This window comes from Cryptotermes secundus, unplaced genomic scaffold (genome assembly GCF_002891405.2).
Source record: "Cryptotermes secundus unplaced genomic scaffold, Csec_1.0 scaffold818, whole genome shotgun sequence".
In the NCBI taxonomy this organism is placed as follows: domain Eukaryota; kingdom Metazoa; phylum Arthropoda; class Insecta; order Blattodea; family Kalotermitidae; genus Cryptotermes; species Cryptotermes secundus.
In genome coordinates, this window is record NW_019744129.1 from 135,633 (window position 1) to 159,163 (window position 23,531).

At 38.9% G+C, this 23,531-nt stretch overlaps 1 protein-coding gene across 1 annotated transcript in view; it reads left to right on the top strand.

Moving 5' to 3' along the window:
• The first annotated feature begins 19,641 nt into the window (after window positions 1-19,641).
• The window catches only part of LOC111874539 (regulator of nonsense transcripts 1), a 43,243-nt gene continuing 39,353 nt past the window's right edge, over window positions 19,642-23,531 (top strand). The window contains 2 exon segments of the mRNA XM_023870117.2: window positions 19,642-19,979; window positions 20,151-20,261. Of these exon segments, the coding sequence (XP_023725885.1) occupies window positions 19,794-19,979; window positions 20,151-20,261 (297 nt within the window). The 5' untranslated portion in view covers window positions 19,642-19,793.

Here is a 23,531-nt window from a genome sequence, read left to right on the forward strand (position 1 = left end):
ATATATTACGTAAGTATATATATAAAAAATAATGTAAAGGCTACATAGAAACTCCGTGATTTTATTCCGCAAACGAACTATACCGACCGCGGCTTGTCGGCTAATTTAGTGCCAACTTTTGTGGATAGTGTGTCGCTTGGTCAGTGCAACGGATCCCCACGGGCGTTAATCTCGGTTTTCTAGACCATGTAAAGGCTACATACGAGGTCTGAAATAGCGCAATTTTGGATTACAATGGAAACGAACTGTCGAGCGTTAATATGCTTGCATGAGAGAAATTTTTATAATATTGTAGATCGTGAATTAGCGAACAATTTTAGTTTCAATGTATCATGTTCACTTCGTAAATAATTGTCGTGTTCTAATTTTAGTATATAAAATATAATACTCTATATAAATTAGACAGATTAGAATTACACTATTTGTGTTTGTTATTCATGTGAGAAGGCTCTAAACGTCAGCCTAGAAATATCAATCGATGACACGTAGGACTGAACCGCTATGCAGTAGAAAGCAGCTCACATAAGAAAGGGCGAGACACCCATTGAATTCTCAAAGACAGTTACGTTACTGACCTATAAAATCAGAGTGTATGTGCACATCTGCTAGAATCTAATATCGCAAATATGTTTTTCTGTAAAACTCTATACAACGGGCTTTTTATATACGGTGATTTATGACGGGACATACACCATAAAGTTTATAATACTACCGTAAGGACTCCTTCAGAAAATCATAATTTATACGACGACATTTTCACTTCTTCCACGTGATTTTTTTCGTTATGTGTATATTTGTTGTAATGTGGTTTCATATTGCACAGATACTGTATACCCTTCAGGATTTCTAAGATCTCGACAAGATAGAAATTGTGTAGATTTGAAATCTAACATGACACTCCTTTACCACAGCAAACCCCCAACCTTTCCCATTGCTATGCTTATTACGAGTATAAGCTAAGGCTTCAGGCAGAGAATAGTGACAAATATTCAATACAGATTCAGAGGGCCATTTTGGTACTTACTTCCTGTAGAAACGTCCAAATTCGTTCCAAGGGAAATGATTGTTTTATAGAGAATGATATAAATAACATGGGTTCAGTAGTAAGCGACAGAAATTCTGCAGTTTTTGTTGACAATGTAATGAACTTTGCATTATAGTGACACAACGAGCAAATTGGCTGGAAAAGTAAAGTGTCTTCCTTGTAATCGTAAAGTTCCCGTTACTAATTCCAGCTGAAAGATCCACTATCCTGACTGAATTTTCTGTGGTTGTCCTGGTGTTCTTGAGGAAAAAGGCGCAATAGACATTGAATTGGGCCACGGGGTTTCTTCCTTCCATCGAATTTTATTATTTTTCTTTTCTCCTCTTGCTCTCACTTTGGAGCATAGGGTTGATTTCCCAGTTTCATGATCATTTTTACAGACGATAGGACTCCTTGGAAGAGTAGACGCATACACACACACCAAACATCCATGCCTTGTGTGAGATTCGAACCTATGATACCGGCTTCCGAGCTAGCGAAGACAGTAAATGCCTTAGATCGCTCGGCTACAGTGACCGAAATTTTATTATTTACCATCATTCTATCATTCAATATTATATAGACATAATTACTGACATGGCAGTTAAGGTAACTACAATTATATTGTGATGACACAGTGATAAAGGATCCCATCAGTGTTATCTCTGAAATTTGGCTGAATATAGAATGCAAATTTTAATGTAAGAATTAAACTATATTTTAAATTGAAACAGCCTGACAATAAATTTAACAACTACAGAGAGTCTACTAGACGGATGCAATGCTGAGGTTGAAACAGGTTATTCATTGGACTAACTCCACGACTAGAAGAATAAGAAGAAGAAGAAGAAGAAGAAGAAGAAGAAGAAGAAGATCACCTAGAGGACAGAGTATTTCTAATAAAATACTCGAGCAATTAATTAGTGCGAGAATGCACTAATGAATAAATTTCAGAATAAAAATGTTCGATCAAGTCGACTGTATGTTGATGTCGCCTAACTGTTTTGTCATCCCACCAAAGAAGTACCTTCAACAATTATAATAATAAAAGTTTTAATGGTGCAAATCAATATTAGAAGTCAATACATACTCCGCGTTATCCCATTCAGTCTCTATCATATTCCGTTCTGTACAGTTGCATAAAAACAATTAATATGATGAATTACAATCTTGAAATCTACATATACGGGATAAGGTTCTCAAAGGAATATATGTCTTTATTTCATTCAACCCCCACCTTCTACCCTGGCCCTTCAAACAAACACATGTCGGTGTAACATTAGGTTTCTAGTGAATAAATACCAAATTGACCGAATTTCAGCTGACGGAATTGAGGCTGAAAGCGACATTATATCTGTTTCTTCTCTTGTTTCTTGTCATTTCACGACCCAGTCAGTATTGACACTATAAAGCGCCTCTGATAGAATGATTAATGACTGTGGAGATGTTGATGTAATGAGAACTGACAGGAGAATTCATGACAACACTTGCCCCCGTGTCATTTTGTCCAGCACAATTCCCACATGAACTGAACTCGAATAAAACCTGGGCCGCAAGGGTGGAAGCCGGCGACTAACCGCCTCCGCTATGGCACGGCCCCACATTATATCTTATGTATGAATATGAAAATGCATCGAATGTCTATATAGATCAAAATAGGGCCGCGCCATAGCTCAAGCGGTTTGTCGCTGGCTTCTCACCGCGGCCGCCCGAGTTCGATCACGGGTCTGCTCAAGTGGGATTTATGGTGGACAAAATGGCGCTGGGGCAGGGTTTCTCCGAGTACTTCGGTTTCCCCTGACAATCATCATTCCATCAATTGCTTCACAATCACCCTCACCTATCATCTGGGGCTAGTATAAGGCCAGAAGTGGCCGCAGTACAAGGGACGTAGCCCCACCCCACTAGCAATAAAAAGAATAATAGACCAAAATATATAAAAACAAATAACAGTGGTGCTACATTTCGAAGACCGGCATAATTACAATTTTAAGATAGTTAAATATTACACTGTTATCCTCTATTCAGTATCAACACAAGGACACAAATGCACTAAAAAAGGCTTGTATCACCCTACAGGTCTATAGTCCTATTACAGGAGTTATATGTGTGTAGAGGGTGTGCTTCTATACTTCTCTCGGCGGCTTTTTCGCACGTATTGTAAATAAAACTCTTCTTATTAAATAAAATAACCTGACATGATACTCTGTTAACATTCACAGACATGTCTTCTCTCACAAGATTCCTGACAGCCGGGATAGCTCACTCGGTATAGTGATTGTCTACGAGCTGGACGAATGAGGGATCGGAGTTCGAGTTCCATTAGGGGCAGGATTTTTCTCCTCTCCACGTCATCCACACTGATTCTGACACACCCTCCCTCCCCCAGTCTCCTATCCAGTAGGTACCTGGGGCTGTTCCTCCGTGGTTAAAGCAGCCCGGGACGTGAAGCTGACCACTTACGTCCAGCTAATGTCGACTTCAATAATACGTGGATCTATACATCCACTACCCCATTCATCTTCATGGAGTAGTGTAAAATTAGTTAAGCATAGAAACAGCTTTGCCTTTACCACAAAACTCTTTATTTACTCTCTAATATTCATCATTAAAAGTCATCTCGCCTTTATAACTAATTAAATTACAATTGGATTTGTTTTAATGAGTAACGTATCACTATTAATATTAAATCACTCATTATATTACATCAAAATATTAACCTAGCACGTGTATATAAAATTTTATTCAGTGTGTGTTTATATTACATAGACGGAGGGTGTTTGAGAACAGGGTATTGAGGAGAATATTTGGACCGAAGAGAGATGAAGTGACAGGAGGTTGGACAAAACTGCATAATGAGGAGCTTCATACATTGTACTCTTCGCCAAGTATAGTTAAAATGATCAAGTCAAGGAGGATGAGGTGGGCAGTTCATGTAGCACGAATGGGGGAGACGAGGAATGCGTATAGGATATTGGTGGGAAAGCCAGAGGGAAAGAGACAACAGGGACGACCAAGGCGTATGTGGGCGGACAATATTAGAATGGATCTTAGAGAGGTAGGATGGGATGGTATGGATTGAATAGATCTGGCTCAGGATAGGGACCAGTGGAGGGCTCTTGTGAACACGGTAATGAACCTTCGGGTTCCATAAAATGCTTGGAAATTCTTGAGTAGCTGCATAATTGGCGGCTCCTCCAGAAGGGCTAAGCTCCATGAGTAAGTAAGTAAGTAAGTAAGTGTGTTTATATTTCGGTGCTGATACAGAGTATATTTAGGCGTGTGTTTACGAACTTGTTTATCTATGTATATGGATATGGACGTATGAAATCTCAAAGCTTAGAGTGTGAGAGAGTGGATTAATTTATACTGATACAGAACAGTAGCTTGTGGCAGATTCTTGTGACCAAGATAAATGGACTTAGGTGCAATAGAAGGTGAGAAATATTCTGGCTAGCTTCTCACAAAGATCTACCCTGTGGAATTCAGTCTCACTTATGTAAACAAAATAATCAATGATGTCTAATCCTTGGAATATGGAATTACCTTCGATGACTCGGTAGTCCCGTATTAGTCCAGCGTCTTTTCAGAACTAGATAGACTCTCCAGATCAGTAAGAAGAAACAGGAGAATGACCAAAGTTCATTAAGGTTACTGAATTAGTTTCTTGCATGCTTCATTGTTGTAAACGAGAGTTGTGATGTCTTAAGGCACTAGAAATAATTTCCTTAAATGGAATTGCTATGAAACAGCAAATTCTAACCTAGTTAGTGCATCTTGGTTAGGAAGCTCAGGCTGACTATCGAAAATCAAAATCAGAAGTAAACAACTAAGATTTCGGATTTTCTCCTAAGACAAATGTCTTGAAGATTATTATCTTCAGTGATATATCCTCGTGTAGTTACCAGTGTTCTAGTGGAATCCGCTACAGCTGTTTTCAGAATCTAAGAATATTAACCTGTCCTGAAAATGGTGCAGCAAATGCTACCGAAACGTTGATGATCACCAGAATGCAGAGCCGTATATCCCAGAAGACAATGCTCTCGACCAACAAGCAAAATGAAGCTGATGATCATACCTGTAACACAAGACGCCACTCACCTGTGCAATGTGACGCATGCTTGCTTCTTCCGCAATATTCTGATGGAATTTTCTTGCTCTTGGATTACTGCTGCTTTCTCTTTCCATATCATAACACTCTGTTCTGGTTTCATTTTCACATTCTTGCTTCTCGGATATTTGTTTAATACATTTTGTATCGGTTGTCAGACCAGAAATCGTGACGACTAACTTGATTTCTCTGATGGTATATCCAGTCACTAAGAAAACCAGAACCGGTTGTGCCTTTACATCCTTTCATGCGTCATATCCACTGATCAGATCCTGGTGCCGTTTCAGGAAGTCTCAGGCGCGTATAAGCCTATCCAGTGAGGTCACGGATTCGAACTTCGTTCTGGGTAAGGACGATTATCCACGTATTTACTCTACTGTATCTCTAAGGTAGAGAGATTTTCGAATCGATTTTAGACAACGTCTATTGGACGAGGGGAAGACTATGGCGTTCGCACGAGAAATAATTCCTGATCCCTTCCATCAAACGATAACAGTTTGTAGTAGAAAATTTCATTTGCAATTTAATGGCACTTTTGACTGTCTTCTTACTTCATGAACTACTGAACAAATCTCTTTGTAAGGATAAGAAAAGATAAAACTATCCCTGTAACAGGCCGTGGTGGCCCATAAGGTTGTGAGACTTCGAGGCTCCCACATTTTCTAGACAGTCGGCTAACACATGACGGTAAGATTGTCAGCCTTACGAGCTGGCCACCCTTTACCACCCAGGAAGATTCCTGGTACTTATTTCTGTTAGAGGCTGAGTTGACTCCAGGGCCATAGTGCGGCTGATAGGATTAGGTCAATTGAAAAATCCAATTATCTTATCAGGAATGGAACACGCGACCTTCTGGCTTGTAGCATAGTGCCTCAACCAACTACGCTACCGCGTGCCTCCTCTTTGTAAGGATTTTATTATAAAAATTAACTGTAAGTAATTCGGGTAGAACTACAGCCAATTTTCCTACTGCAGAGATTAATGTCATTTTGGCAATATGACTAGAAAACCAAACACAAATAATATTCAGTTTTACTCACGTGCTGAAATGTAATGCAGATTATTATGAAATCGAAGCCTGGTCAAACCAAATATTTAAATTTTGCTATTAAAAATACGTTATTTATTATTATTATTATTATTATTATTATTCCCATAATTTCTTCCGAAGATTATTACTGAAATGCGATTTTTTACGTTAAATTTTTCAGGTATAACCAAAATATTTCGCATGTTTTCAATATTTGCAACCGTTACCTTCTAAATAACACTTCTCAGAAAATTTATAGACATAATTAACCCACGGTTCACCACCTCACCGAATTTCTTATGCTCACTTTTGATGGCTTATTTTCTATTCTTATCAATCTGGAATGTAAATATTCCCTATAGATTTCATGTAAACAGTTTCTGATTTCGTTGTCTAAAAAAAAATGTTCCTTTAGAAAAACTGCATATTTTTTCCAGTGAAATATTACTATGCGTCATTTAACAATACTGGATGAAATGGCACTTATGTCTATTAGATCTCAGAAATTCGTTCGTCCACCAAGCTGATATTACTGATTGTAAGGAATTAGTAGAATCTCCGCTTCACGCACTCACGGTTCAAGCTTGATATCCAGTTCAAAATAAATACGCGTCGCATGTTTCGAGAGCTCTTCTAACTAAGGGCTTTTCATGGAAATGACAGAAGCTGACGACCGAGAACTTCTGTCGGTGATCGAACAGATTCGTATAGTGGTAACGGTCTAGACTCGTATTCATGTTGTGCTCGGTTTGAATCTCGGCTGCTGATTAGAGATTTGAGATATTTTCTTCAGTTTCTCCAGAGTAATGGCGGGATATTGTCTCTACTAGACCACGCCCGCTTCCTTCTAAGTACTTTCCAAATACGTCTTCAATAAACATCCTACAGTTTGATGCTATATAATCTGAAATACTGAAATATTCCTCAACTATACCACAAAAACTCACTGTTGTCAGATCCATCTACCGGTAGAAATAGTAGGTATTTTTACCTGTAACCAGCTCGTGGGTACACAAAACACTGTTTCCATGAAAACGGTTCAATTAATTTTAAAGTTCGTAAAGGAGGGCACAGAAATATGGACAGACACACAGATATACACAACATGGTGATGAGCCTACGGTCTAAAAAGGATAGTAGACTTGTTGGATTTATGGTTGTTTACATTTGGAGTGTTCTGCAGTGACATTAGAACAGGCAGAAATTTCCAAAGACAGGCGGCTAATGTAGTATTAAAAATTTTAATATGCCTACTTGGAATGTTATTAGAATTAATATACGGAGCTGATATAGCCCAGTAAATATAGCGATGGGCTCTGAGCTGGACGCCCAGCTTTCGATTCCTGGCAAAGCCTAGAATTTTCTCTGTGATTCACAGAATCCAGACCAGACCCCGGGGCTGACCCACCTCCTTATCCAATGTGTACCAGAGGCTTTTTCTCCAGGGGTAAAGCAGCCTTAGTGGCTACTAGTGCCGAGGACAAGAAACTTGGATCCATATCCGCACCCCCCACAATTTCATGGCATGGTACTTAATTTTTTTAATTCTCTTAGTGAGGGTTGGAGTCCAACTGGGTCCACTCGGCACGGCGGCCACTGATTGGCCTATTGTAGCCTACCTCAGGTGATTATGATGATGGAGAATTTGGTGGAATGAAGATTTGCAGGGGAAACCGAAGCACTCCGAGAGAACCCGCCCCAGTTCCACTTTGTCCACCACAAATCCCACTTGACTGAACCCGGGCCGCCGCGCTGGGAAGCCAGCGAGTAACCGCTTGAGCTATGGCGCGGCCCATGACACTTAATTAGCTAAACACAGAGACAAATTTACCTTACTTATAATAATGTTGTAAGGATATAATGATGTTCTGTGTAGTTGTACAGTGTCTGGAGTAGATATTGTGTCTAAAGCGTTTCGAGGACTCCTGTTTTGATGTATGAACAAGCTGTATATATTGTTGGATTTGGGTTTTACACAGTGGTGACTATAAAGCGTACTATTTTCTTGGATGTGATGCGAGGTAGTAGTTTGAAATCTCCAGTATTCGTGTATCCTGTAATTAAACAAAAAATTAATGAAATACACCGAAACATTTGACTCGAGCGGGAACTCTCCTGTCAGGAACTGTCTATCCTTACAAAATTTTGGTAATTTTGTAATTCCATGCAGGAAAACTCCGGGATATTACGTAGTTTAAAATTAGGTCACGATCGCTTTCTTCCCTTACCTTTCCAATTCGGTTCCATACCTTAGGTTACTGAGAGTGTCGTTAAGTAAACCCAAAAATACATTAAAAATGATTACGGACGAAAATTGGGACTATTAATGCATATAAGTGAATCCTTTTTAATTCAGCAAGTCGTAGGGAAAGGAAAACGTGAACTTGTTATGTAACCCCTTAGAAGATAATAGACACAAACTGACTAAATAATTTTAATAATTTCATACAGTGTTTAATGAATATGTTCATTATTTTCTGGTTTCAACGGGTGTTTACTGAAATACCTCAGACCTAACTGCACATAACAATTTGTATAAGAGCAAACTGACAATCTTGTAAGAAACAACCCAATTACTTCTGAAACGCTTCTTCACTTGAAAGCCGTCACGTGGCAGATATTTTGTGAAAACACTCTTAATTCCGCTCCAGTTGCGAGATGACAGTTGAAATCTGGAGAGCGACATACTGCAGCCTAGATGCTGACAACTGTGAGGCACTGGAATGTCTCCACGTTAATTGCTGCTCAAACGGCTAACTGACCCTCAGGAAGAGACTACGTATTGTACAGAAAATGTGAGTGACAGCGAGATTTCAGTACTAGAACTTCGATGTTGTCAATTTTGAATCTGACACATGATCGGAATATTTAAACTTCCGCTCTTAATCAGAAAACAATATTAGAAGCATTTTTTTTTCCTACCTCCATGAACTTCTCCGTTCACTTCGGTTTTTCTACATCTTACATATTCGGTAGGATTCCTTGGGCGGGTGATCAGCTCGCCGAAAGGCCTATACCTGTACACAAACACAGAAAAATGCACACACACAAACTAAACATCCATGCCCTGAGTGGGATTCGAACCCACGATCCCGGTTTCCAAGCGAGCGAAGACAGTACATGCCTTAGACCGTTCGGCTACCGTGACCGGCATTACAAGCATTACCACCCGTTAATAAGATCAGCACTTCTGTAAGGCTTTCTTCCTTAATATTTTTGCTCGTTATTTGAAGTAAACGCATCGACGAAGATTTCTTCATGGCTGATGGTCTTCCTCGCAAAGTTGATGGGTATTCAACCGCTCAGTAACTGCAGTTAGAGGCTATAAGGGTTTCATGGAGGTAGAAAAATTAGATTGCGGTCGTCTAGATTATGACACCATGCAGCCTTGTAAGGAATTACCAACGTTTTCGAGTAAAATTCTGCCTCCATCTTCGGCCTAGAAGTCTATGTTTCTCAGAAGAATTTGTGATCTTCTTCGAAACTGCAAATTACCATAATCCAGAAGACCATAATTATATTAAATTAATAAACAAAATCTCTCTATATAAGCAACCTGTTTTTGAAGAACAAGAGTGTCCGTTACAGTGATCACAAAATCTTCTGTTTTACCTGATCATAAGCCAGTTCTCTATTCCACAAACTTGCATCCTATTTCTCCAAGACCCATTTTAATATCAATCCTCCATCTAACCCTAGAACTTATTCAAGGCTCCTTTCTTTGAGATTTCTTGAACAAAAGTATATTAAAAATGTTTAATTTCCCCCATGTCTACAATTGCTATGTTCGTTACAGAACTATAAGGTAAAAGGTAAATTTTCCCTTGTTCTTAATTAACTAAGCACTATTTCATGAAGACGTATGTGGAAGTGGAGGTGTAGCTCCACCGTTCTTGATCTCAGCACTAGATGGGAATGAGTAGTTAGCTAAATTCCACTGCCGCTTTATTCCCTGAGAAAGAGTCTCGTGTAACCGTTGTATAGGCGGCTGGCTGAGCTCCAAGACCGGTCTAAACACTGTGGAGAAGGGAATAAACTTGCCCCTAGTGGGAATGGAACCCTGGTTGTCCAATCTATAGGCATGTTACAGAATTATCAGATAGATTACACTTATGACCTACCTGTATACAGAATTTCAGAGTGCATACAACATTGAACGATTAGTTTGTTATCGTCATTAAAACGGAACATAAATTTTGGTCAGCTTATATTGTTGTTTTACGAAAAAAAAATTGAATCATCAAAACTTGCATTTTCTACCTATTACAATATAAAATTTCCGAACTCTGCATTAAGCGGCTTCAGTTGCGCGCTCAGCTCAGAAGTTAGTACCAACGTCACGTGAATATCATTCAGGTCAAGAAATTAGAATTGAAGAATCCTGAAGTTCCAGAGATATAATGCTCAAAAAGTTCCATTAAAACCAGTGAATTAGTTGAAGATTTATTATGATGAGCAGATACGTGTATATGGGCATAATACGGTTACTGAAATAATTTATTCGTTGATTGAAGTAGATAATTATTTTTCCTTTTAATTTCCTCCGTTGTCAAAACACAAACTAATTATGATTTCTTCAATGTGGAACCCATTTCTGCAATCAAAATAATATCAGAATGACATTGTGTATATTTACATATAATGTTTTTGTTTATGTTAGATTTGTTCCAAAAATTTGATATTGTCATTGACTTCACATCTTGCTTCAAAAATATCAAATTTGCTTTTAATTAGAAATAAAATGAAAACCTCTCTTGATCAAGGATGGTTAAATTTACACGGAAAGTCTTTTTCTCCTTTAATTTCTTCGGTGTCAATCCTTAATTTTATTTTATAATATTCATTAAATACAAAACAACTCCGTGGCTTTAGTCCGCAAGCGATCTATACCACCCGAGCGACGGCCGCTTTTTGGCGAAGTTAGTACCAACTTTAGTGGACAGAGGGTGTCGCGTGGTCGGCGCAACGAATCCTCACGGCCGTTAATTTCGGCTTTCTAGACCGGAGCTTATTCATTGCATTTTCTAATTAATTCTGCAAGATGTTTAGAATTTTGTAGTTCAGTTGCTTTAATATTTCGTCTTAACTTGTGGTTATATAGAGTATTAACAATTACAAGCCGGTCACAGTAGCCGCGCGGTCTAAGGTATGAACTGTTTTCGCTCGCTCGGAAGCTGGGATCGTGAGTTCAAATCCCACTTAGGGTTTGGATATTATTATGTATACGTTTTTATTATGTGTTTGTGTTGTCCTGTGTTTAGGTAGCGGCCTTGCGATGGGCTGATCACTCATCCAAGGAGTTCTGCGTCTGCAAAAAATGTTTTTTTTTCCTTGGCACTACAGCCCCAGTGGGCTTAGGCCTACCTCCATGAACTTTTCCGTTCACTTCGGTTTTTCTAGATCTTACAGATATGGTAGGACTCCTTGGGCGGGTGATCAGCTTGTCGCAAGGCCTCTACCTGTACACAAACACAGAAAAACGCCCACAAACATCCATGCCCTGAGTGGGATTCGAACCCACGATCCCGGCTTCCGAGCGAGCGAAGACAGGTGAAAAATTATTACGGAACTGAATATGAGGCCTGGGCACTTAATGGGCTAGAAGAGCCATTGAAATAAATTAATAATGAGAAAGTCGTATTCGGTTGCAAAACGGACTCAATTTTAAGCCAAAGACAGAAATGAATACACTTAATGACTATACTACAGTGTAGCAGTTCTGTTATACTTGTGTATTACTCCCACCTGACGATGGTCAGTTCCGGTCGAATCATGTAATTGAAAAGACTGATTTGGAAAATAACAATTTTTATGAAGGTTGTTATTCATAATATTGAAACTCTAGTGCAGTGAAAGACGCACAATTCCAACAGCTCCTTAACACAGGATTCTCGTTGTGTTCGAACCGCCACGAAGGGGGAAGGAAGGGGTTAAAGAACTTGAGATTTATGTGGGTTGGGGGGAGGGGGTGAAATTTCACTTGTAAAGTTCAATTAAGTCTCTTGCTTCCTCGTTACTTTCTCTATTCCACTGTTTGACAAACTAAGCAAAATATTTGTTATAGAGTAAATGTCGGTCAACGCACAGAAAACAAGACAATGGTAAGGTGAAAAGATTTGTACATATATGGAGAAATGATATTTTTACGTCCTTTAGCGGTCCTGATTCATTTATAGAGAATATATTGTGTCGAATGAAATTCAACTATGTAGTGACTTCTTAAAATATTATGACATGACGCCTGAAAGCCGGAATAGTTCATTGCTAGGCAGTGCCTCGGTAAACACATTCCCGCGGAAGTGAACGCGCGCAACAATAGAAATGTGGTGTCTTGTGTGGTCCACGCCGTGAGAGTTGCTACTCAGCGATGCGGTAAACACATCTCTGCAGCGGTGAACCAACACGCAACAATAGAGGAAGCGGTGCTTTCTGCGGGGATCGTCCCAAGTCTTCATAACGAGGATCTCACGCAGCTAGAATTAGAATTGAGGGAGTCTCCGGAGTTGGCAGTTGGCAGAATAATGGCAAGAAAAGAATTAAACTATGCAAAAAAGATTTCATAATGTGCTGCAGTGATAGTGAGACTGTTATGAATCCGTTGCCAGGATATGACTAGTGAATTAGGACACTAGTGTGTGTAACAGTGAACTGTAAAATGTGGAAATAGCGATATCGCCGTAAATACGTGTTGTTACGAGGTGAGTGTACAAATCCAATCATCCAATCGAAAACCGGTCTATAAGTCACACACACCCCCAACACGTGACAATATCTTTGAGGGTATGTTGTAACCTGAGTAGAAAACTTTACGTTTAGAAGCCATTTGTGCAATCAGATTTCCGGTACGGCAGGTTGGTTTCCAATTTTGTGTTTAAAATACACTCTAGTAACTTTCTAATGATGACCAACGATCTACGACAGTATTGGTGAAGACGGCCCTAAAAACTGTTTTACACACAATGTGTAATTAGACTCAAAACTTATATTTCCCAGGTAATTCTTTCAATGCTCTTTCTATGTACATTTTGAGCAGGGTTGGTGACATTGAGCGTCCTTGTAATAAACTTTTTGTGTTACAGTATTCGTCTGACAAATTTAACTTTATCTTTACTCTGAATTCGTTCCTGCTATACTTATTTTTAATAATTAGTATAATTGATTGGTTAACATTTGCATTCCCCAAGGCTTGCCATGTTAGTTGTCTGGAGAGATTGAGACACAGCGATGATCTGATCAAAATCTGACCTGAGTATCTCCCGACTACAAATATCTAGACATTCCGGTTTATTATAATTGGTAAGGACTATAAATAAATGGTTTATTACTCTGTGGTCTAGTAGTCATAGATCCTGGCTACAGATCCAGATGTCCGGTTTCGATTCCCGGCGCTACCAGATTTTCTGAGAAGTAGTGGGTCTGGAACGGGGTCCACTCAGTCTCGTGAGGATAACTGAGGAGCTATTTCAAGGAAACAGTGGCTCCGGTCTAGGAAACCGAAATTAACGGCCGTGGGGATCCGTTGCGCTGACCACGCGACACCCTCTATCCGCTAGAATTGGCACTAACTTCGCCGATAAACGGCGGTCGCTCGGTCGGTATAGTTCGCTTGCGGACTAAAACTATAGTTTTTTTTTTGTGTGTAGCGCATAGGCCTACTGTCTGACTCTGGGAAAGACATACCCGTAGAGTCACGTGATACTGCAATGAGTCATTACGTTGATACTAAGTCCGATCGAAAAGATTCGTATCAGTTGTTAAACTCGTATCGCGAAGCGGAAAGAAAAAGCTCGGCCAACCACGGTCGGTTTCGCCTCATAAATTGTATTGTGGGTTGTTTCACGGCGCTGCCAATATACCTCCTACACAGCACTGTACATCTACATAAGCCTTGCAACACCACGTAAGCTTTCTTTTATCTCACTGGAAATATAACAAATGAAGAAGGCCGTATGGCATGACGAAAGACTCTGACGGCACTTTGTATATTATAAATATATTAAATGAAAGTAAAATCCCCTAAAGCTCTAACCAATAATAATTTGATTTACCAGGTTATTCCAAATAATTATTCATACCCAATTTAGTAGATAATAGGCAGTATATATACATATACAAGAATGCGGAAATTACTTTCTGCCAAATGTCTATACACGCCTGAATGGTACATTCAACATATCTTACAGCCCAATAACCCACAACAATAAATCAATATAAACGCGAGAAACACTGGCTGCTAAGCCTAGGAAAGTGGATAATTTTACGACTGATTACACATACATGAGATACGGTGTTCATTTGAAAGAAATTTACAAAACGTAAGGTGTGAGAAATGCTACATTTGGAGCATAGCTCTGTATGGGGCTGAAACATGGACACTTAGGGCAGTAGATCAGAAACATCTGGAAAGTTTCGAAATGTGGTGTTGGAGAAGAATGGAGAAGATCAGTTGGACCGATTATGTGAGAAATGAAGAAGTGTTAATTAGAGTCAGTGAGCAGAGGAATATCCTACATGAAATAAGAAAACGGAAGGCTAATTGGATTGGTCATGTTTTACGCAGAAACTGCCTTCTAAAAGAAGTTATCGAAGGAAANTGATAGTGGAACGTAAAATATTGATGGCAGCTTACAATTACAGGTACACGTATGCTCAGAGAAAACTTTGTGTTTATGTAATTTCTACATACGTCTATAATTATGAAGTGTATCAAATTATGTATTTTATTGTGTTCATCATCGCTGTGTATTCTATATAACATAATAACTAATTCCACGTAACGGAGTCTTTGATAAACCAACAGACACACAGATGCTGAGGAATTTCTCAATATTTTATGTAACCGAAAATTCATTGCCGTGTTGACAAGAGCCTGCCACTGGTCTCTAACCTGAGCCAGATCAATCCAATCCATATGACTCCATCCTATTTCCCTAAGCTCCATCTTAATATATATTGTCCTCCTCCCTGTGTCTTTATCTTTCTGCTGGTCCCCTTCCTTCTGGCTTTCCCGCCAATACCCTATATGGATTCCTCTTCGCTCCCATTCGTGCTATATGTCTTTCCCACTTCATTCTCCTTGACATGATCATTATAATTCCACACGGCGAATAGTAAAATTATGAAACACTTCAATATGCAATTTTCTCCAACTTCCTGTTATTCCATTTTTCTTTGGTCCAAAATATTATTCTCAACACCCTGTTCTCAAACACTTTCAGTCTATGTTCCTCATTTAATGTTTCACACCCGTACAAAACTAGAAACAAAGTTACAGTTTTGTACATTTTAATTTCTGCATTTTTATACAGAAGATGAGAAGACAGGTTCTGAACTGAATGTTAGCGAGCATTGTAAAAATCTGCTCTTGATTTTCTCCTGAATAAAATATCAATTTGTTATTGTCTTTCCCAAATATTTGAACTGTACCACATTTTCAAACGATATATTAGCTCTCTTTATGTTATGATTTTATCCTGCATTCTGGTCACAATACACATACACCAATATATACTTAGTTTTCTCTGCGTTTACTTCTCGACCAAGCTCATTTCTTGCACCAGTTAGAGCCCCTGAACTTTCCTCTATGGTGTTCAAGTTTTCTTCCAACAGATTCACAGCATCTGCATAGGCCAGCAGCTGATGTGTCCCATTTGAGTCCAGTCCCACTTCGTTTCCTTAGACCTTCCTAATGGCATATTCTAAAGCGAAGTTGAAGAGCAGTGGCTATAAAACATCTCCTTGTTTTAGACCATTCTAAACAGGAAACGTATCAGACAAATTTTTACCTACACGGACTTTATTATAAGTTTCATCTAAACACAATTCAAAGAGCCTAACCAGTTTTATGGGTACCCGCAATTCTATGTGATTATTATACAACACTTCCCCCCTAAGTGAATCATACGCTTTCTTTTAGTCTATGATTAGCTGATACACTCTCTCATTGTACGCCCATTTTTTTCCCAGTGTCTGACGAATGCAAAAATCTGATCAATAATCGATCTGTTACGCCGAAACCCATGCTGATGATCCGAAATAATCTCTTCCATATTTTGGGTTAATCTTGGGAGAAAAGTATTGGATAAAATTTTGACTGAAGTTGATGGTAGTGATATCCCACGATAATTACTACAGTCAGTTTCATCACCAATCATGTGAACTGGTACAACAATAGACTCCTTCCACTAATCAGGCAATTTTTCCCTATTCCAAACAGAATTAATGAGGTTATGGATCCCAGAACATAGTGTTTCACTTCAAGCTTGATGTAGTTTCGCCAGAATTTGACGCGTACCTGCAGATTTATAATTTTTCAACTTTTTTGCAATAGCAATTTCTACCACAAAAGGACAAGTCCCAGGTACTAATATTTCAGCTCTATATATTTCTGTCTGCCTAATATTACTGAACTTATTTACGTACATTCAAAACAGAGAAGTACCTATTTCACCTATTCAAAATGTTGTGGAAATCTGTAAGAAAGTAAAATTGTCATCATTTACCAAATTACTTCTACCTTGGTGACTCTTCCTAAATTCATTTATTCCTCCGTATAAATGTCTAATCTTCTTGTTCTTGATGTGTGTTACAAGTCTATTAATAGTAAAAATAAAATAAAATGAAATAAAAGATAAGTTTTCTCAGTGTGTGCCGCCTAAGCTGGAAACCAGTTGCCTGCTTGAAATCGGCGAAATTCCTTGGAAATTGCGGTTGCGTAGCGGTTGCCAATTTTCTTGGTGTCCCGTCGGCCAAGGGGAGAAAATTTTATTTTGAACCACATCCCAGCAATCGTTGTCCATATCTCTCGTAATTCACATTGTTTCGGATGTGTCGCCACTGTTTAGTCCAGTGTTGCTAGCCATGTTGTCTACTTCGTTAACAGAAGAGCACTCTGTCGTCAGTCTTACGAACCTGGTCGAAGACTTGAGATTTTATATGTAAACTTTAAGGGGAGAAAAAACAAAACCGAGATTTTTTTAAACAAATATACCTATCAAATACTTCACAACCTACAGTTTTATTCAACAGTTTCGAAATCTCTGCCTCGAAGACTTGTAACTCCTTGAAACTGAGAGGAAGGGAGTAGTAAACCCTGATCCGGCAAACATATGAGGATATGTTGTTGTTCAACACATGTATATTAAAAAGCGTTCCGGTATAGTCACAAATGTGGTTATATTTCCTAAAATCCTATTTAGAAAGAGGGTAAAGGTAGAGTTGTTTTTGCGTTTAATTAAACCACGCGAAATATCCCCTGGTGTCCATTGGATTGGAAGCTGGACCCCGTGAAGAAGGGAAAAATATCTATTTCGGTCAGAAAGTGAGCCCCAATTCCCTTGCCGTCCAACCTCTAATCTAGCCACTGACTGACTGCTGTCTTAGAACCTGACGATTATAACAAACATGTCTACGATCACATACTAAAAGTCTTGGCGTAGTGGTCATCAATTCTCCTTCGTTTTCGGGAGACCTTTATCGTCGACTTTCTAATAAATTTGTCTTGCATAAACTCTTGGGTTTCTAAGTATCACTAATTAAATTTTGAATCACTTCACTCAACCCAGCTTCTTAACAGGTACCTCAAAGTCGCAATAGTCTTTCTTACTCATTATGGTTACAGTACTAGTGTGAGCTGTTTTTGAATATCGGCAGATACCACTATGTAAACATACTAAGTGTATGTTAGTGTATATATACTCCATGAATTGTGTGACACAATAAACTGAGACAAATATTAGTGAGCAGGAAATTCATTTAATATTGTGACATGTCTAACGGTTTACATAAAGGATGCTGTACGCTTATATTCCCCCGCACTTTCTAAATTTTACCTCCAAAGTAGTTTAGATTTGAAAAAGTATGCGAGAACTAACCTGCAAGCACAGCGGCCTCCGTAGTCTAGGGGTAAGGTTCCCACCTCATGACTCAAGGTACGCGGGTTAAAACCCGGCGGAGGTCGTGGAAAAAATTCAGGGAACAAGTCCTCCTGGAGGGACTTTAAGCCGGGGGTCCCGTGTCGTAGATTTACGGCACGTAAAAGAACCTCATGTCTCTAGGAGACCTCTGAGCTAGATTAGGCAAATTTTCCCGCCCAAGTAGTTTCCAATGCCTCCGGTAGATGGGGAAATTATTAGGTACCACTGCCAGATGAGGACCGACCTCGCTGACAGAAAGGGACTAATTATCAGATACCACTGCCAGTAGAGAGCCGACCTCGCTGGCAGAAAGGGGCTGATAACGGGCACCAGTACCGGTAGGGTATGGAGACAGTAGAAATTAAAGGGGGATGCACAATGGACCAATAACTGGTCTAAGTGCATGGGGAAACCCACCTCCTCCAACAATTAATGAATGATTGAATGAACCTGCAAGTACTCCCATACAAAATTAAACACTTTGGAACCTCTAGTCTGCCGACGACCACTTGGTAATAACATCATCATCAGCATCATCATCATCATCAGTAATCTGTCAAGACGACAGGTCCACAGTCTCTTTCAAAACAATTCCTCCACTTAATGCGATCTAGAGCTTTCTCCTTCAAATGACAGTATCCTCTTCTGTCCCCAAGGTCATCCAGCATCTTCTTACGTCTTCTTCCTCGTCTTCTTGTCACTTCTACCCGCAGAAAAAAAAAACATTAAACACAGAGTCTGACATTAAGTTTAACAAAAACAAAATTTGCACCTACTGGGAAACTTGAACACACTCTCTCCCTAGGAGGAAGCATCAGTACAAAACGCTGTGATAATAACAAATATTTGGGAACGGAGAGCAAGGAGTACGGAACACACTCTAGGAATTCGGGACGATGAGCCTACTCAACCTCAGCAATGAGCGGTGTATTGTGGGACCGATAAACTAAATATTTACAAGACAATATTTAATGTTATTGTATTATATGGTTGGAAGTATGTTATTTCAAGGAGAGGATAAATAAACGTGCTAGAAGAAGAAATGCATGTTTGGAGACGATCGGCAAAGGTGACAAAGAAAGACAAAGCTCTAAGTCACGTCGTAATTAGGGACAAAAGGGCCTTACAGCACCCGATTTGAATTGTATAAAATCAAAACAATATTGTACGGGCACGTACAAAAAAATGGAATCAGAATATGGCTCAGAAAAATATTCAATTGGCAATACCAAGAAAATTAAATGGGGGAGACCGACATTTTTAGTGGAATCTGTGGTGCAATGGCTGAAAAAGAATTCAATGACGTTTATTAACTCATATTTATATGTATATGTAGTGTAAATGTTCTGTACTTTCTATGTTATATTTAAATAAACAATGGAAATCTATTATTTTAAAAAATCTGTGAAAACAATCGCCCCAACGATATTCATTAGATTTCTTTCGTTGCAGTTCGATTACTCCAATCAAACTATAGGAATTAATCATCATGAACTGAGGCGCCACGTGTAGGGTATTTCGGCAACTATTCAAGCATTCCAAGTGCTGACGTAATGTGAAGTACTAGAAAACATGGCGCAGGGTTTGTAGATAACCAAGGGAAAGGAAGTAATTTGCCGGATATCTTTGTAATTTGAAGTGATTCGTATTATTTTGCTACTTGTTACGTAGTGTATATTTTATTGCAAGGATCGAGGAAAAGAAGAATTCAGAATGAGCGTAGATGCTTATGGACCAAGCTCACAATCGCTAACATTCTTGGACACGGAAGAAGCAGATTTGATTGGCGCTGATACTCAAGGATCCGAGTTTGATTTCACAGATTTTACCCTACCTTCCCAAAGCCAAACTCAGATTTCACAATTAGATGCTGTACAGAGTCAAACTACACAAAATCAGGTAATGTGTGAATTGATACGTTGGTTTCTGTTGTTTCTTATAATTTAAGTTAACATAACCTCACTGTAAAACAAAGTCGTGGCATTGCATGTGGTGTTTATCAGGAAGAGTTACATGCCGATTTGTGTCAGATGTTTTCAGTAGTATACAAGTATTATCGTTTATTTCTAGGTGAATGGTGAGGTTGAAGAGAATGGCTTGGACGCTGACATAACAGCTACAACAAAAGCCCTTGGAGAGTTGCAATTTGAAGAGGAAGATGATGAAGCTTACTACAATAAGGTTTGGAGCAGTTGTTTGTTTTATATAGTGTGATATAGTAAGCTGATTGTGTCATACTGTGTTGATTATGTTTGTGGCATACTGGTAACAATATTCGATGTAGCAAACAAATTTAGTATCAGAGTATTACGCCAGTTATTTTGTACCATTCTCTTTTTTATTGATACCCTTCCTTGTGACCTAAGGTATTGTATAAGGGACTTAAAACAGTTTCCTCATTTGTAATGGCTTTTATGCATATATACAGTTTATTCCTGAGACTCTTTGTTGAAAGTCATATTTTAGGTAGTTGATGACTATTTTCCACTGATATGTGAAGATATGGAGGACAGTGTATGCATATCTATTCCAAACCCAAAGTTTTTGTTAATAGAATAACTAAAATCATGGGGATTTTCATACCAGACATGACTACCATCAACATTACTAAGAATGATTAATGTGAGGGTACTTTGTTCAGTTTTCACATCCATCATTCATTGAATGAGGTCAGATTAAGTTATTTCAACACTTATTTTCATTTTAAATTAGGTTAGGTTTAGTTTGTGTCAGTACATATTCATCAAAAGATATTAGTGGGTACAGTGTTTTATGAGAATGTTATTTGGTGCCATAATTTCAGATTTCTGAAGTATGCATAGAGTAAAGATATACAGACATTAAAACTATTCTTGACCTACCACCATTGATCCCAGTTGCCAACCAGTTCAGTCTTTTAGCAAAATCCATTTCCTGAAGTCCAATATTAATGATATGATCCCCTGTCTGCTTTATTTTCCAAGTACTGTTGTTGCTTTCTAAACGTTTCCTCATAAAAAGCTCATGTGCACATCTTGTTCCTTCTGTCCAAACTGTATGACCAGCCCTTTATAAATTTGTTGGTTCAGTTATCCAGAAATACAAGAAGAGCACAAATTACATAGTTCCTCATTAAGTTACAGTCCCCCCCCCTCATGTCAGCCATGGGCCTAACAGTGCAATTTTACATTAGTCTGTGCCACAAAATTCAATGTTGAAGTACAAGGGCTATTCAGAAAGTAACCTCTGTTTAACAATCAAGTTCCTTCCGTCAAATGTGGCACTTTTTTAAGTTTTCCACCTCGTCAGCACCTGCCTTACATGTTTCGGCTCACCACGGAGCCATCATCAGAGGCATTTATAGTAGAAATGCATGGTTAGTGTGACGGACCAGAATGAAAGACCTTAAACTAACCTCTGTTTATTTTAGACAGCTAACGTAGGAGTGAGGGAGAGCTTGTGTATATGAGGTAGCATGATGTGACTCATTGCGTTGTAAACCATCACATAACTGGTCACCTAATGTTAGTTATTGTCTCTGCAGAGTGACTAATGATGTGTCCTACAATAGATAATTGTGCCAGCTGTGAAATTCATGCTGTTATTTGCTTTCTTCACACTAAAAACATGAGTGCCGCAGAACTCCATCGTGAATTGTGTGTGGTTTATGGCCAAAATGTAAAGAGTGAAGGAACTTTAAGACAGTAGGGTAGAATGTTCATGATGAAGAGCGAAGTGGATGACCATATGTAGTGAGTTCAAAATGTTGACCAAAAAATGTGTGAAAGATAGCACTTCACAATTTCATAGCTTCCATGTGAAGCTATGAACATGAGTGCCGCAGAACTCCATCGTGAATTGTGTGTGGTTTATGGCCAAAATGTAAAGAGTGAAGGAACTTTAAGACAGTAGGGTAGAATGTTCATGATGAAGAGCGAAGTGGATGACCATATGTAGTGAGTTCAAAGTGTTGACCAAAAAATGTGTGAAAGATACCACTTCCCAATTTCATAGCTTCCATGTGAATTTCCGCAGATTTCACGCACTGTTTTCTGCAAAATTATCACAGGCTAGGCTAGGCTATCACAAGTTTTGCACAAGATGGGTTCCAAAATTGCTCATAGGTACTCACAAAATGCAGAGAATGGCCTCAGCTTTGATGTTTTTAGAGCAGTGCCACAAAGATGGCGATCACATCATACAATACGTGATGAAACCTGGGTTTCATTCATGAATGTTGAAACCAAAGAGCAGTAAAAACAGTTCGTGCACACACATTCACCAGACAAGCTGAAAAGGTTTAAATAGACATTGTCTGCCTGCCAGAAAGCTGATTTTAACTGTTTTCTGAGATAGAAAGGGAATGCTGATGGTGGAATTCATGCAACAAGAGACCAAAATGTCAGAAATGTATTGTGAAAGCCTAAAAAGAGCTGCATACGGCCATTCAGAACAAAAGACTTGGAAGGCTGACATCCAATGCCGTGCTCCTCCATGATGGTGCACATCCGCATACAGCTGCTCACGTTCGAGCACCAGTGGAGCATTTCAACCTGGAGTTGTTTGACCACCCTTCTTACAGACCTGCTCTTGCTCTGAGGTACTACCACCTGTTTACCTACCTAAAAAACTGGTTGGGATCACAGCGCTTCACCAGTGATGAAGAGTTGATGGAAGGTTTCAAAACATGGCTGAGCCCACAGATGGCATACTTCTTTGACACAGACATACAAAAACTTATTCCCCAATATGACAAGTGCCCCAGTTCTGTCAATGACTAAATTGAGAAGTAGCTTAAGTATGTATTTTTCGTATATAATATTTTTTTTCTCATTGCTTGTTTTGTTAACAGCTCACTGGATGTTACTTTCCAAATAGCCCTTGTATTTCACACTTTTTGCATTGTAGTATGAGAACTTCTGAGCCCCAGATTCTTCACTTTTGATAATTTACAACACAGTTTGTATGGAAGGTGGCTTAATCAGAAAAACAATCTGATTCAAGAAAGCAGACTTGTGAATAATTTTGTGTATATGCATCCTTTCATGTGGAGGATGAGCTGGTTTACTTTTATGTTCTTGTTATATTTTATAAACATGAATCTTCAGTAATTTATGTAAAATATTTTGGGTAACAGTTCTTGGTATTCTGAGCTTGAAGACACAACCAAAATCAGTTTCCTATTTTTTTTTTCTTTGTAACACTACATCCACTTTTGTGATGAGGATTTTACTGCACTGTCATAAATTGTATGCTGTCAGGATACCACAGCATTTACTGAACATCTTAAATGTCCATTGTTGTACCCAGATAAGAGAAAACTTTGAGAGTACTGTCTTGTGGGATGTTACGTAATGTGATAGAAGTATACTGATTTTTCATAAGAGCTTATGTCACCATCTTCATGGTTGAAGAGTAAAGCAAGAAACACTCTGCTTGCTTACTGTACTCTTAAACCCTGAAGATGGAGGC